The sequence below is a fragment of the Pseudorca crassidens genome, chromosome 15, assembly GCF_039906515.1.
Source record: "Pseudorca crassidens isolate mPseCra1 chromosome 15, mPseCra1.hap1, whole genome shotgun sequence".
In the NCBI taxonomy this organism is placed as follows: domain Eukaryota; kingdom Metazoa; phylum Chordata; class Mammalia; order Artiodactyla; family Delphinidae; genus Pseudorca; species Pseudorca crassidens.
In genome coordinates this window covers 52,330,855-52,344,816 of record NC_090310.1, presented here as the reverse complement: position 1 = coordinate 52,344,816, position 13,962 = coordinate 52,330,855, and the positions used below count along the sequence as shown (strand labels likewise).

At 39.6% G+C, this 13,962-nt stretch overlaps 1 protein-coding gene across 3 annotated transcripts in view; it reads left to right on the top strand.

Moving 5' to 3' along the window:
- PLCB1 (phospholipase C beta 1) overlaps positions 1-13,962 on the top strand; it is a 691,592-nt gene that overhangs the window by 614,724 nt on the left and 62,906 nt on the right. Inside the window, exon 32 of one of the 3 annotated variants that reach the window (XM_067707501.1) lies at positions 4,852-4,978. The exons of the other annotated variants lie outside the window; for them this stretch is intronic. Within the exon in view, the coding sequence (XP_067563602.1) occupies positions 4,852-4,947 (96 nt within the window). The 3' untranslated portion in view covers positions 4,948-4,978. The remainder of the gene's footprint in view (positions 1-4,851; positions 4,979-13,962) is intronic. 3 annotated transcript variants of the gene reach the window in all.

Sequence of the window (13,962 nt, the reverse complement as noted above, 5' to 3'; positions counted from 1 at the left end):
GCTAACTGGCTGCTTACCTTTTATGTTCTACTCTTTGTCAAGGCTTGGCTGGCCTACCCAGTGGTTTGCTTTTTTGTTTGTTTGTGTGTGTGTGTGTAAGAAATTTCCTTTTCCTTTGTTTCAGTGTGAAGAATTGCCTTTTAAAAAATATATAGTCATTCACTATTTTCTTGAAAGTAAAACTTACACATGCTTGATTTCCTTCAGGAAATACTCAAATATTAAAACAGTTTTTTTAACTCCATTTTTCTCCTCTTGATTTATTTTTGAAATTTACTTTAATTCTATAGATTTCTAAACCCATAAGACATTATTATTCTATGTTATACAGGCAGTATTCATTCACAGGCTTCTTAGCTAGATATTCTTTCTTGTGTCTCAGATCATCCATTTGGGATCATTATCTTCTACATCCTTTGGAAGTTCCTTTTATACAGTCTACTGGTGGTAAACTCCTTGGGTTTTTTGGTTTGTTTGTTTTCATTTCTTTCTGAAAATGTCTTTATTTTAGCTTTATTCTGGAATGATATTTTCACTGGGTATAAAATTTTAGGTTGGCAGCTATTTTCTTTTGGCACATTGAAGATGAGATTCTACTGTCCTCTGGTCTCTCTTGTTATTGAGAAGTTAATTGTGAGTCTTAGCGTAATTCTTTTGGTGATAACTTGTATTTTTACTCCTTTGCTTGCATTTAGAATTTTTTCTTATGTTTTATGCAAATTTCTATAATGTATCTAAATATGCATTTGAGGTGGCTGGATGGATAGCTTTCATCAGTTCTGTAAAAACTCAGCTATCATGTCAGCAAATTGGCTTCCATCACACTTTCTAAAAATTTCCTTCCATCACATTATTTACATATAAAATAAAATGGACCTTCTTATTCCATCTCCTCTTTTAACTCGTTCTAGCATACTCCATCTTTTTGCCTCTCTATGGTACCCTGTGGACAATTTTCTTTCTGACCTTTATTCTAATTCCCTAATTCTTTGTTTATACTGCTACTTCACTCATCCACTGAGTTAATTATATACAGCTTTTGTATTTTATGTAATTCTAGAAGTTCTATTTGGTTTATTTTCAAATCTACAATTTGTGTGTCTGGCTTATAGTAAGGAAATTTTCCTGTGAGATCCCTCATTCCTGGCCAGCCACAGGCTTTGAATTTTGTCCTCATCCTAGAAGGCTGTCAAAAGATGAATTCAAAATATCCAGCATTAGCAAAAGCCTGTCAGGACAAAAGCAGCTTCCCTGCCTGTTACCTGTCTAGGTTTGATGTTCCTTGGAGTTTGCGCCTGATCATTCTTTAAATTTTTGTGATTTTTAGTTTCTGTAAAGAATATAGTTTTTAATATCAAGTTCATCTTTTCTAGTTGTTTTCAGTGAGAAAGATGGCCCAAATAACCTAACCAGCCATTAACAGAAATATAAAATTCCCACATAGTGTCAGTTTGGACATCATTTGAACATCTGTATCAGTCAGGGTTCAACTAGAGAAGCAGAGCCAGTAGTAGATTATGTGTGTGTGTTACAGGGAATTGGCTCATGTAATTGTGGGGGCAGGCTGTGCAATCTCCACAAGGCCATCTCTCCATCTAATGCTGGACCCTGGCAGGCAGGCACGCAGGCAGTCTGGACGAGAAGACCATGCGTGGGCTTGGCAACTAGGATAACCTGCAGAAGCTGAAATTCTGTCACAGAGCTGAATACACACACACACACACACACACACACACACACACACAAACACACCTGACCCAGGAGTTAGAAAAACTAAAGGAAGACCCAAGGAGAAGAAAAAGTGATTACAGGCCCAGTTGCTGCTTCACCCCAACAAGACAAGTCAACAGATCAGCAACAGTGCATGTGTGTTACAAAGTGGATGCTGCCTCTCTCATCAGCCCTCCAACTCTTGGGAGAGTCTTCCTTGTAACCCACTCTAGCAGGGAATATACAGGAAGGAAACCCTGGCATATGTCCAGCCTAGCTAAGTTGGCACATTACAAAATGATCACACTATTATTTTTAAATCAGAAATTTTTTTATTAATTTGTTTTCTTTTTAAAAATTAGATTATATGATTACAGGAATCCAACATGGAAACAAATCTCTAGAGCGGAGAAGAGGCTGCTCCTTAGGCCTGCAGGGCATTCCCCAGGCTGCTTCATGGATTTCTGTTATCTGTTGGCCCCTGCAAGACAACTGAGTTTGAGATTTAAATAGAATTGGAACTGAGATTCCCATGTATGCCATTGATTCCTCCCCCTTTTCTCCATCCCATTAACTTTCTTTCCCCTTCTTTTGTCTTTATTTTCCTTTCCTAAAGATGAGAAAATATGGGAGTATGGTGATGGGCGTATTGGATGGAGGGGAGGGGATCCAAAGACAATACCCACAACATGTTAGAGTAACCAGTGTTTGTGTTGATGGGGTTGAGTCTTCCCAACAAGCACTGAGTTTAGCATCAGGGATAGGATGAGATGGACTTCAATCTCACTGACTTTCATCTGCCTTCCTACCATAAACTGGAAGTCCACAACTATGGATAGCCCACAAAACCTTTGGGATTTACTTCTGTTTCTACTCCGTGTGCCTGTCATTGTGCACGATTTATATGAATTTTACCAACACATGTTAGATGTCTTGTTCCAAATGTATCTCTAGTTTGTTTTTAAACCCCTGCTTTGGTATAACCAGCATAACAAAAATAGTCAAACACATTATTAAATGTAAAAATTTAATTGATCTCAGGAAACCACTATCTGATTTTTCTATGACCTTCAACATTTTAAGGGGACGAATGGCCAGACTCAAACCAAGAGAAATATTTACCTGTAGAATATCCAAAGAGGAAATGTATTAGTGCTTTGAAATATTTGATGAAGCAGTATGTGGAGACTAGAGAAAAGTCTAATGCAAAGGGGCATATGCTGAAGAAAGTTTCAGTTCAAAATAGGAAAGCAATTTCTCAGAGCAAGAGTCACTTTCTCTATTTTCCATGTATTATGCCTAAAGCCAAATTAATGTAACAAATGTACCACTTAGAGTCCTGATTATACATCTTCTGTCAGCAAAAATCAATTGACACAAGCTTTTGCATTTATTATAATCATTTGCTGAGGATAATCTTTGAATTTGACAAGGAATTTGAATTTGTAGCTGAAAGCAATACAAATAATATTTTAATATTTCAAAGAGTTTTATCAATAGAGTTGGTTTTATCTTTTGCTAATATTTATGATAGAATAGTAAACAGTTCATCACATTTCTGATAGTTTAGATAGATTCTCCACTACATATTCTCTATGGCCATTTCACACACACACACACAAACACACAACTTGATACACTTGGGGGGAATCTTAGAGTGTTTAACCATTTGGGCATCAAAATAGATTTTGACCTAGTTAATCATGCTAGTATATGGAAATTCATGTCTAAGATAGTAGCCAGCAGAATGTACATGTTTTTTGTGACATACAGAAAACAGGAAATATGTTAACTTCTAGCTTTAGTTGAAAAGGATTTCACTAGGTTTTGGGAAATACAAAATGAGCTGTTTTAATTCTTAAATTTTTTACAGGGGTCTTTGTTTTCAATGGAATCAAAGCAACCCTAGGACTTGCAAAATATTATGAAGCAGTTAGGATATCTTTATAATTGTTAAGCTGCCAACTGCAGGTAAACCATCCTAGCCAAAGCCACCGCCATCTCTCACCTGGATTTCTAAATAGCCTCCTAAGGGGTCTCCCTGCTTCCACGTGTGGACACTCACAATCAATTCTCAACGTGGCAGCCAGAGTCATCCTTTGAGAACATAAATCAGACCACTCCTCTCTTCAAGACCCTTCCATGGCTCCCATATTTTTCAGAATAAAAGTCCTCAAGGTCTGACATGATCTGACCCCACTCAGCTGCAGCCCCTCTTTATCTCCTTGTTGACATATTCTCTGCTCAGGCCATCCTGGGCTCCCTGCTGGGCCCCAATAAGCCAGGACAGTGCCACCTTGGGCTATTGCACAGACTCTTTCCTCTGCCCAAAATGTTCATTGCCCAAGTGTATGCTTGGGCAACTCTCTCCTGTCTTTCAAGTCTTTGCTCAAATCTGTCTTCTCAAAAAGGCCTTCCATGACCACTATTAAGTTTACACCACCCTCCACCACTCTCCCATCCCTGGCATCTCCTTTCCCTTTTATTCTGCTCTACTTTCTGGTGTTTATAGCATTTGTCACCTCTCATTAGGTCATTGAATTCTTTCTTAAGTGTGTCACTCAGCGTTGGTCCCTTCCCATTAGAATGTAAGCTCCATGATAGCAGGGGCTTTGACTGTTTTGTTCACTGGTGCTCTTGAGTTCTAAGCATCCAGGAGAAATTCCTGGTTCGTAGTTGGTGTTCAATACATATTTTTTGAATGAAACATGTCGAGGGCTAACAAAACTAATTTTGTGTGTTAAAAAATAGTTCTCTTTCTTGGAGAAAGAAAAGTAAAGCCATTAAGCTCAGACTCATCGGGCTGCATTGTTCAATTGCGGTCCACGACTCAGTGCAGTCTTTTCTCAGGTTTCTTGACAGTAGTGGGATTTTGTGGAGAATTTCTCAAAAGTAGTAGTTGTGATCATATTTAACATCTAATTCCTACAAAGGTAGAGAAGAACCAAAGAGAATTCAATTGCCAATTCCATTGCATTTGTGATGGGAAATGTTGGAGTAGATAAAGGAGCTTGAGGTTTTAAATCTCCATACTAAAAGGCATTCCAAGAGAACTCCCAGACAGATAATTTGAAACAGAAGATGACTCAGAAATCAGTTTCAATGTCACAAAAATGACAGCCTCCCTTTTTTTCCACACAGGGGGACGGTTCCTCCTCATTCTTGTCGGAAACTTGCCATGAGGATCCCTCTGTTTCCCCCAACTTTACTCCCCCCAACCCTCAAGCTCTCAAGTGATGACCAGTGAGACCGGTGTCCTTCCGGCCAGGTAGGACAGGATGGGAGGGGTCGCTTTTGAGAGAAGGGTGGCGTGTAGCCATCCGGTTTACAGGCATCGTGGACTTGCTCCTTTGTTCTTCACCCCCCCTTTCTTTACATTCCCATCTTTTTCCTGCTATAGTTCGGGTGGGTGATGCATCCCTCATCTTTACGTGTCTTCCTCAGGTATTTATTGCTTCATCATTGTTCTCTCTCCTCCTGACATAAATTCCATTCTTCCATATTTTCTTCTTCTTCGTTTGTCTTTTTGTTTCTCTCTTTGCTAAATTGGCTTCCCCTTTGACCTTGATCTTTCTCTCTTACACTCACACTATTATTTCTACTTTTGAAACATTTTTAAAATTCCTCCTTCTCACAGTACTGGTTTCCAATCATATTACCTTAAAATCCAATGGGATTAAATTAACCCTCAGGGAGTCTTCTTGACTCACTCCACTCAATTTACCACACTCCTCCTTTTAAAACTACAGTAAAAGTCATTGTATTCCTAAACGGTATTTTGAGTTAAGGGGATAGCTCAGGAGTTCCTGATTCTCTAGAATCAAGAGCTCTTGAAAATATCTAACCAATAGGGATGCTTGGGCCAAGGGCTGCTGGCTAGAGCAAATTGAAGCTTGAAAATTAAAGAGGACTTTAACTTGCTAGAGGAAATAATACATCATGAAATCTATTGGATTCCTTTGCTAATAAGAAAACTGGACTATGCCATTGCAATGGGTGTATATTTCAGGGAGAAAAGAGGCTTTATAGTGATTCTAAAAAAAAAAAAACTTCTATTCTGATATATGGAAAACAGGGTTGTAGTGAGATTTATAATGTTTTTGTCTTCAAGCACTTGTTGACTTGTGAAGCAGTGCAGTTCAGAAACATGTTGAAGAATTAGTGAAAACAACAATTTTACTGAGAAAGAGGTGTAAGTTCTTTCTCATCCTTTATATCAATTGCCACATACAGTGATGCTCTAGCTCAATTATTTTCATTTTGAATGAAAAAATGAATTACCTGGAGATCCTATGAAAATACAGATTCTGCTTCAGGAGGTCTGGATGGCACCTGAGATTTGTATTTCTGACTCGCTCCCAGGGAATGTCCTGGATGCCACATCTCCAGGGACCACATTTGACTAGCAGGGATCTAGTATATTCCTTCCTCCTGGCTGGAGCACCTGGAAGGAAAAACTTTAAGCTGCCTTCATGGTGTTTAATTGTATTTTAATTTTTTTGCCTAATCAAGAGCCTGACCCTTTGATATCTTTTTATTTTGTACTATTGATTATTATACTAGAAAGAGAAGCAGAGAATGTCATTTGAGAGCTAAGCCACGCCCTTAGCTTTTAGCTATGAATTCTGTCCATGTCCTCCCAGCAGTGATGATCTCGTCCCTGTGGTGACCTTGTGATAAAACTCACATTGGAAGGTGGGGTGGAGGAGGGGCGAGTACTATCAATTTCCCCAGGAAGATGTCAGGGGGACCTTGAAGCTGTCTTCCTCATTGGGCTATCAATGTTTAGGCTACCTTTTAAGTCATCCATTATAAGCATCATCGGATTGTGTTTTGCTGCACTTGCTGTTCCTGTCCTGGTATTTTTGAGAGTTATTGTGAAACATTTAACAACCCAGGTAGAGTATTGAATTCTCTCAGAAGAGGTAAATGACAGTGGAGCTCAGACACATGACTTGGGTTTTGTCTTTCAAAAAAATGCAATAGAGACGTAAAGGTTACATTTGGGTCACTGTACTCCATAAGGCTTGTGATGGCTGGTTCACAACTTGTTTTCCGTTCAGAATGTCAACTGACCTTCCTACTTAGCAAAAAATTATTTTCAAAAGAGATAGATATTCCCACAATACCTGGACATTATAAAAAATTCTTTAGTCACATAGTTAGTTTGACCCCTTTAGCTTCCCACATATAAAAAGACAACATAAAAATAAACCAATTTCACATTTTCCATGGAAAAATAGGTCTCATTGCTAAAATAGAAAAAAAATAATTACACTATTTTATATTTGAAAAAGAACAAAATATTCTTCTTTTATAGCAGTGTACAGAAAGTATAGTTCATACCATATTTAATATTTCCCCAAATGTTCCTTCCACACCTTAAACATCTCCATTGATAGACTAAACCTGAAAACAAAATGAATGAATAAAAAGTAATTGTACATAAAGCCATCACACATTTGCCAGAAAAGAATGAGTTTTTACTATAAAATTGATCCCAAGAATACTCATCATATAAATACTTGAAATTTCACATTTTTTAATTTGTGAATGCAAACCTTCAGGGATAAAAATATATTCCTTGTTATCAACTAAAGATTAATAGATGAAGCTGAACAGCTTAGTCATACTTTTAACCCTGGTAACTTCTATTTTTTAATAAATACAAATTACTGTAGAGCAAGATTAAAAAAAAACATACAGGGATGTTTGCTCATTGTGCATATGTATTAACCTTTAGGTAAAGAGCTATAAAATGACCAATTAAAAAAATAATGGTGGGCTTCCCTGGTGGCGCAGTGGTTGAGAGTCTGCCTGCTGATGCAGGGGACACGGGTTCGTGCCCCGGTCCGGGAGGATCCCACATGCCGTGGAGCGGCTGGGCCCGTGAGCCATGGCTGCTGAGCCTGCGCGTCCAGAGCCTGTGCTCTGCAGCGGGAGAAGCCACGACAGTGAGAGGCAAAAAAAAAAAGGTAATAAAAATAAATAAATAAATAAAATGACCAATTTCTAAAAATGCTATTGGTATAGCTTTGGAAAATCATAAATTTATGTCAAGTATTAAGTGCTTGCTTTATTCTAAGCTATATCTATTTCAATAGGGCGTACAAATGCATGAAAACCACAGTTCCTACAATCAGTAAAACAAATAAAGAGCAATTCAAGGCCATAGAAGGATATTAACATTTTTTTCCTGACACTTAAAGAATAAGAAGAACTAACATTTACTGAGCACTTACTATGTTGACAAGCACCTTCTAAGCACATTACATGTGTCATCTTATTCTTGCCATTGTGCAGTTGAGGGAACTAAAGTTTTTAAAGGTTAATTACTTTACTAAAGTCATACAAGAAGTGCCAAACCTTGGAGACCCCATGTTTTGTATCCTTCAGTTTTCTCAGTAAATATCAGAAGCTATGATTTTGTGATCTAGTTGTCAGGGGTGTGAGATCACTTTCTCACATGTCGTGGGCAGGCAAGCAATAAGGGTCCACCGTCTGCCTCCGTACACTCATATGTGGAGTGGAGAGACTCCCAGCCTCTCTGTTGAAGGAGGCAGGTCTCTGAGTGGTGAGAAGGGGTAGACACCTGTCACATATAACAAAGCCTGTTTTGTTTGCTGGTGGGACACCCTGGCCTCCACAAGATCATGACCAAATCTTGCCAGGGATTTAGCCCCCAGACTGGTCACAGGAGCAAAGGAATTAACCATCATGGGCAGGATGTTCAAGTTTCTCAAAATCACTTGTTTTTAACAAACATCTGCGAGAAGAACATCTCTCAGGACTAGATGTTAGAAAACTTCCAGCCCAGTGAAAACAGACCTTACCTCCAGGAAGCCTGAACTTGAGAGGTGGGCAGCTGTTTTCTGTGTTCACCGCATCCAGCGGGAAAGCACTGCCAAGCAGAGGGGGGACTCTGAGGCGTGGTGGTGCCTGCATGGGTGGGTTCAAAGGATTTGACACAACCTTCTTCCCTACCTGCTGAACATGCACTGCTCCCCTGTGTGAAGCATCGGGATTGAGGTCAGACACCCTCACCTCCTCCCAACCTTGACTTGCCTTCTCCCCTCACATCTCTACTCACAGGCACCTAGCTTACGTGTACTGATGCTGAGCTCAACCAGAGACCCAGTGGGCTTGCTTCTATTGAGATCCCCTTCCCTCCACATTTTCTCTCCACATTCTCCCCTCTTAAATCCTTCTCCTCCCCCAGCTCTAGAACAGCATCCTTGTTAACTAACACCTACTTCTCCCACTTGAAAAGTCCTGTCCTGGATTATGAGAAAGAAGTTTGGGTCCACACTAGTTTCTGTGCCACGGTCTATTTGTATTTGTTAAGGGATTATTTTTATGGCTTTTGTTTTTTTCATTCAAAGAATATTTACTCAGCCCTACTATTTACCCTGAGGTTACTAGGAAATCCAAAGGAACATTAGGAAAAGCAATATCTCCTTTTAGATTGTATCTACGTCTCAGTTAAAGCACAGAAAGGGGCTTCTCTGGAGCATGTGACAGATGATCCTGTTCTCCTTTTGTTCTGGAGTTAGAGTGAGGAGAACTGCTTTGGACTAAATCGTGAAAGATTTAAGCAAGAAACAAAAGTTTCCGAGAGAGGTAGAATATCTAAATACCTAAAGGGATTCCCAAGGGTTATTCTATGTCTCTTTGAAGATCTTTAAATGTGGCAACAAAGAGGCTGTCTGCAAGCAGGGAGTTGTGTACCAACTGGGTGACCTTTTTATGATCTCCTTTAGTCCATGAAGAATACGGTTAATTAAACTCAGAAGTTTGCCACTAAAATAATAGGTATGAGATCCAGAGATTTCAAGGTGTTGGAGGACTCATTAAATAAGGTTGCATAAATATCATGCTGAAAGATTTAATGAGTCCATAGGGTCAGTTATAGAACAATGGAGCATAGATGACCTAGAAAAAATAAATTACAATCGATATTGTGCTTCTGAGTTAACAACTATAGATTGTTATATGAACACCTGAGAGGGAAATTCTATAATTATATCTTAATTCTGCATGTTGGTTTTCTCATCCCAGGGAAAATGAAAATTGCTTAGTTTTCTTTTACTTGTCAGTTATAAAAATAAATTTTTATATATGTGTTCATTCCTGTGGTCTCTAGGAACCATGAATGCTTAAGTAGCTACAACTAGATAAATAGTGTTAATTTTTTCCTTTAAATCAACTAATATTTATTGAATGCTACTGCATAGCAGGCACTAGGCTGCATGCTGGGAAAACAAAAGGATGTAAAAAGATGCAACCTTACCAACCCCCCACCTCAAATTACAGTCTAGGGCAACACTGTCAATAGAACTTTCTGCAGTGATGGAAATGTTCCTTGTCCGAGAGTCCAATGCAGTAGCCACAGGTAGTTATTTAGTATTTGAAATGTGATTAGTGCAACTGAGGAATTGAATATTTAATTTCATTTAAATTTAAGTGTAACAGCGGTACGGCTAACATATGGGCAGCCCAGGAAGATAAGATGCTGAATCTAAATTTCTAATGTAATGTACCTTTCTACAAAGGATTTGTGTTGGGACCAAACACTATGATCATTATTATAATAGAGCTCTTTACAGGGGAGGAAGGGCTGACTCTTCTTGGGGAAACCAAGGAAAGCTTCCCAGAGCTGGTAACCTTTGCCCTACAGGAGGAAGTGGAAGTTTATCCAGCAGAGGAGCAGGTAGGAAGGAATTCCTCATGACATTGTGACAAAGCCTGAGGTGCAAGGATCACATTACTGCTGTGGAATTGCATGTAATTTCATAATTCACATGTTGTATTAGTTAGTCTGTGCTGCCATCACAAAATATCTCCAACTGGGTGGCCTAAACAAGAGAAAATTATTTTCTCACAGTTGTGCAGTCTGAAGTCCAAGATCAAGGGGCCAGCAGGGTGGTTTCTGTGAGGCTTCTCGCTTCCTGGCAGGTGGTGCCTTCTTGCTGTGTCCTTACGTGGCCTTTGACCTGCAGTCATGCACAGAGAGGGAGAGAGAGAGACAGAAACTCTGGTGTATCTTCCTCTTTCTATAAGGACACCAGTTCTATCAGATTAGGGCCCTACCCTTATGACCTCATTTAACCTCCTTAAAGGTTCCATCTCCCAAAACAGTCACATACAATGAGGCTTCAACATATGAATTTTGAGGGGACACAATTCAGTTCATAAAACATGTTTCAATAAGCAAATATCTTCTTTTCTGTTTTTCTTTTTTTACCCCGAGAAAAGGAGATATATACCTCACACTCAGCTCACACACATATATAGAAAACTATCACCTACTGATCTAGCATCCAATGATTTTAATCCTTGTTTTTTATTTGTCTATTAATAGATAACATAGAGTTCTGGAAAATTAACAAGCAAAAAAACATCTAAAGCAAAGTGTCCACCTCTCAGAACTCGAATGTAATTAAATATTCCTTAAGCAAACAGTAATAATTTTCCTTTATTCTCTGAGGACATTGATGAGCTGGAGCTGGTCATACTAGCTCAGAGGAACTCATTTTTAAATTTTCCAGGAATTCTGTGAGCCAGTTGTTAAACACAGACACTATTGAAAAGTAAATTATATAGATTTACAATTAAACATATCATACGAAAAACAAAGGGATCTATAAGGGAAAAGAATCCATATAAAATGGAATCACTTTGCTGTACACTTGAAACTAACAGAACATTGTAAATCAACTATACTTCAATTTAAAAAAAAGAAAAAGAAAATAAAACAAAAAATAAAAACAAAGGTAACAAATATCCCAAACTCACCACTGCTAATTAATTAAGACATTTCACTATTGTCTGTGCCCTGGAGGTAAGTTACATCTGTGGTGCCTGTAGGGTCACTGCAATGGATTCCTACCACACACCTCTTCCTAACTCTTTGTTCAGGGTCCTCACATTGGTATCTTGAAATTGGCTACAGTGAGTATATTTACACCATGGAAATCAACAAATGCCACAAACCAGGCTCTTTTTTTTCCCTAGGAGAACAGCCTATTCAACATTCACCAGTACACCACTGGCACAAATCTTACTGTTTTATGGCATAGGTTTTTCCCAGAATTGTGCAGAGTTCCTTTTGCAAACATTATTACCCGTCCTTTGTATACAAAACTTTCTACTGAAACATAATTTATTACCTTTTTTAAACTTTTTTTTTTTTTTTTTGCTGTACGCGGGCCTCTCCCTGTTGTGGCCTCTCCCGTTGCAGAGCACAGGCTCCGGACGCGCAGGCTCAGCGGCCATGGCTCACGGGCCCAGCCGCTCCGCGGCATGTGGGATCTTCCCGGACCGGGGCACGAACCCATGTCCCCTGCATCGGCAGGCGGACTCTCAACCACTGTGCCACCAGGGAAGCCCCTAAACCGTTTTTTTCTAGGTTTCTTCCGCCAGAAAGATTCAGTGCTGCCTTGCTAACCTATGAACTCTCAAGCCCAGCATATATAAAATATTTCGGGGGTGGGCAACAGAAAAGTCTCCTCAAACCTAAGCCTTGACATAATTTTTCTAACCCATTCAGCAATGTCTTCCATCCGAAAATTGCCTCAGCTATAGCATAATATCCCTCCCACTGCTAATACTACCCCACAGCGAATACTAAGCTAACACTTTACTTGTTCATTATAAAGAGGCCATTTTTTTCTTGCGGTACGTGGGCCTCTTACTGTTGTGACTGTTGTGGCCTCTCCCGTTGCGGAGCACAGGCTCCGGACGCGCAGGCTCAGCGGCCATGGCTCACGGGCCCAGCCGCTCCGCGGCATGTGGGATCTTCCCGGACCGGGGCACGAACCCCTGTTCCCGGCATCGGCAGACGGACTCTCAACCACTGTGCCACCAGGGAAGCCCATAAAGAGGCCATTTTTTTTCTCTGCTAAGTTTTAAGTAACAATAAATGAAATAGAATAGAAAATTGCTGGGGTAAATAACAGTTTTCAGATGAAGTTTTATTTTCTGTAGGAAACATTTCTCTCCAAGGTTGCTTTTATTCCAAGTAAAAAGTGGCACAGCCTTTGAAAATGAAATGCCAATTCTCATTCAATCTTTTATTAAAACTACAATTAAGCCACACCTGTGTTCTCTAAACTCTGCAGCCCAGGAAGTGAAAGTGACTTGTCTGAGGTCACAGAGGGACAGCACTCAGTGCCTGCCCACATCTTTCACTCCAGACTGACACCCGGTACCTCTTGCTTTCTGACTACAACCATGTTCATTTATGATTTCTTTTATCATCATCATATTGTATGAGGCTGTTATGAGGGTGATGAGAGAAGAAGATGTTCAAGCAAAAAAGATTAAGTGACTTGAAGTTTTCACCCATTCTCCAGGTGTAACTTACATGCACAAAAAATTGCGAATCATGAATCTAGGTTGAATTGAAGCATAGGATGGATAAAATCCTTGGCATAGAGAGGGAAAAAAGAAAGGATCCCAGGACTTAGTTCCAGATAACTCTTCATTTTAAGAAGTCTGGTAGAGGAAAAAAAAGCCTGAAATGGACAGAAAAGGTACAACCTGTGAGTTGGGAGGGAAACCAAGAAGAATAAAAGGCGTTCCTATGAAGGCAATGACACATAGTGCCTACACGACTCAGTAGATGCTACTTTAGTGACCACGTGTCCTTTGACTTTAGTGACCAGGAGGTTATTGGTGCCCTGGGTGTGAGTGAGGGGTCACGGGAAATGTGGGAGTGGAGCAAAACAAGAGTGGAATGAACAGGACGCAAGGAATAGGAGATAGCTTACCTACCACTCTTCTCGAAGCCTAGACTTGAAGAGAAGCAGGAATCTGAAATAGTAATGAGGGATGTCAGGAATTGGGAGAAAACCCATTTGAAGAGAGATGAATGAGTACTTCTAACCTATGGTCCAGTCTAGTTTGTCATGAGATTACTAAATAACATGATTGCCAGGGAAGAATGGGGAAAAAGAGATTTCACCCATTTACTGGTTGGCGGGGTTGTGTTTTCCTCTGGTGAATCAGTATTCAGCAGAAGGACAATATCTTAATGAGTGTGCAACATCAATTATCCAGAACTATCAAGAACAATAAAGAGCTTCCCTACACACTGTTTAAAGGTTAGGTTGTTTTCTCTTGCTATTTAGTACATTGATTGTGATCTTCAGAGCTGGTCGAGAAGGGCACAGAGCCTGCATGGCTGCCACACGAAAGCATCTATAGATCAAGAGACTTTCGCATTTACCATCCTGTAATTAGAATTCACTC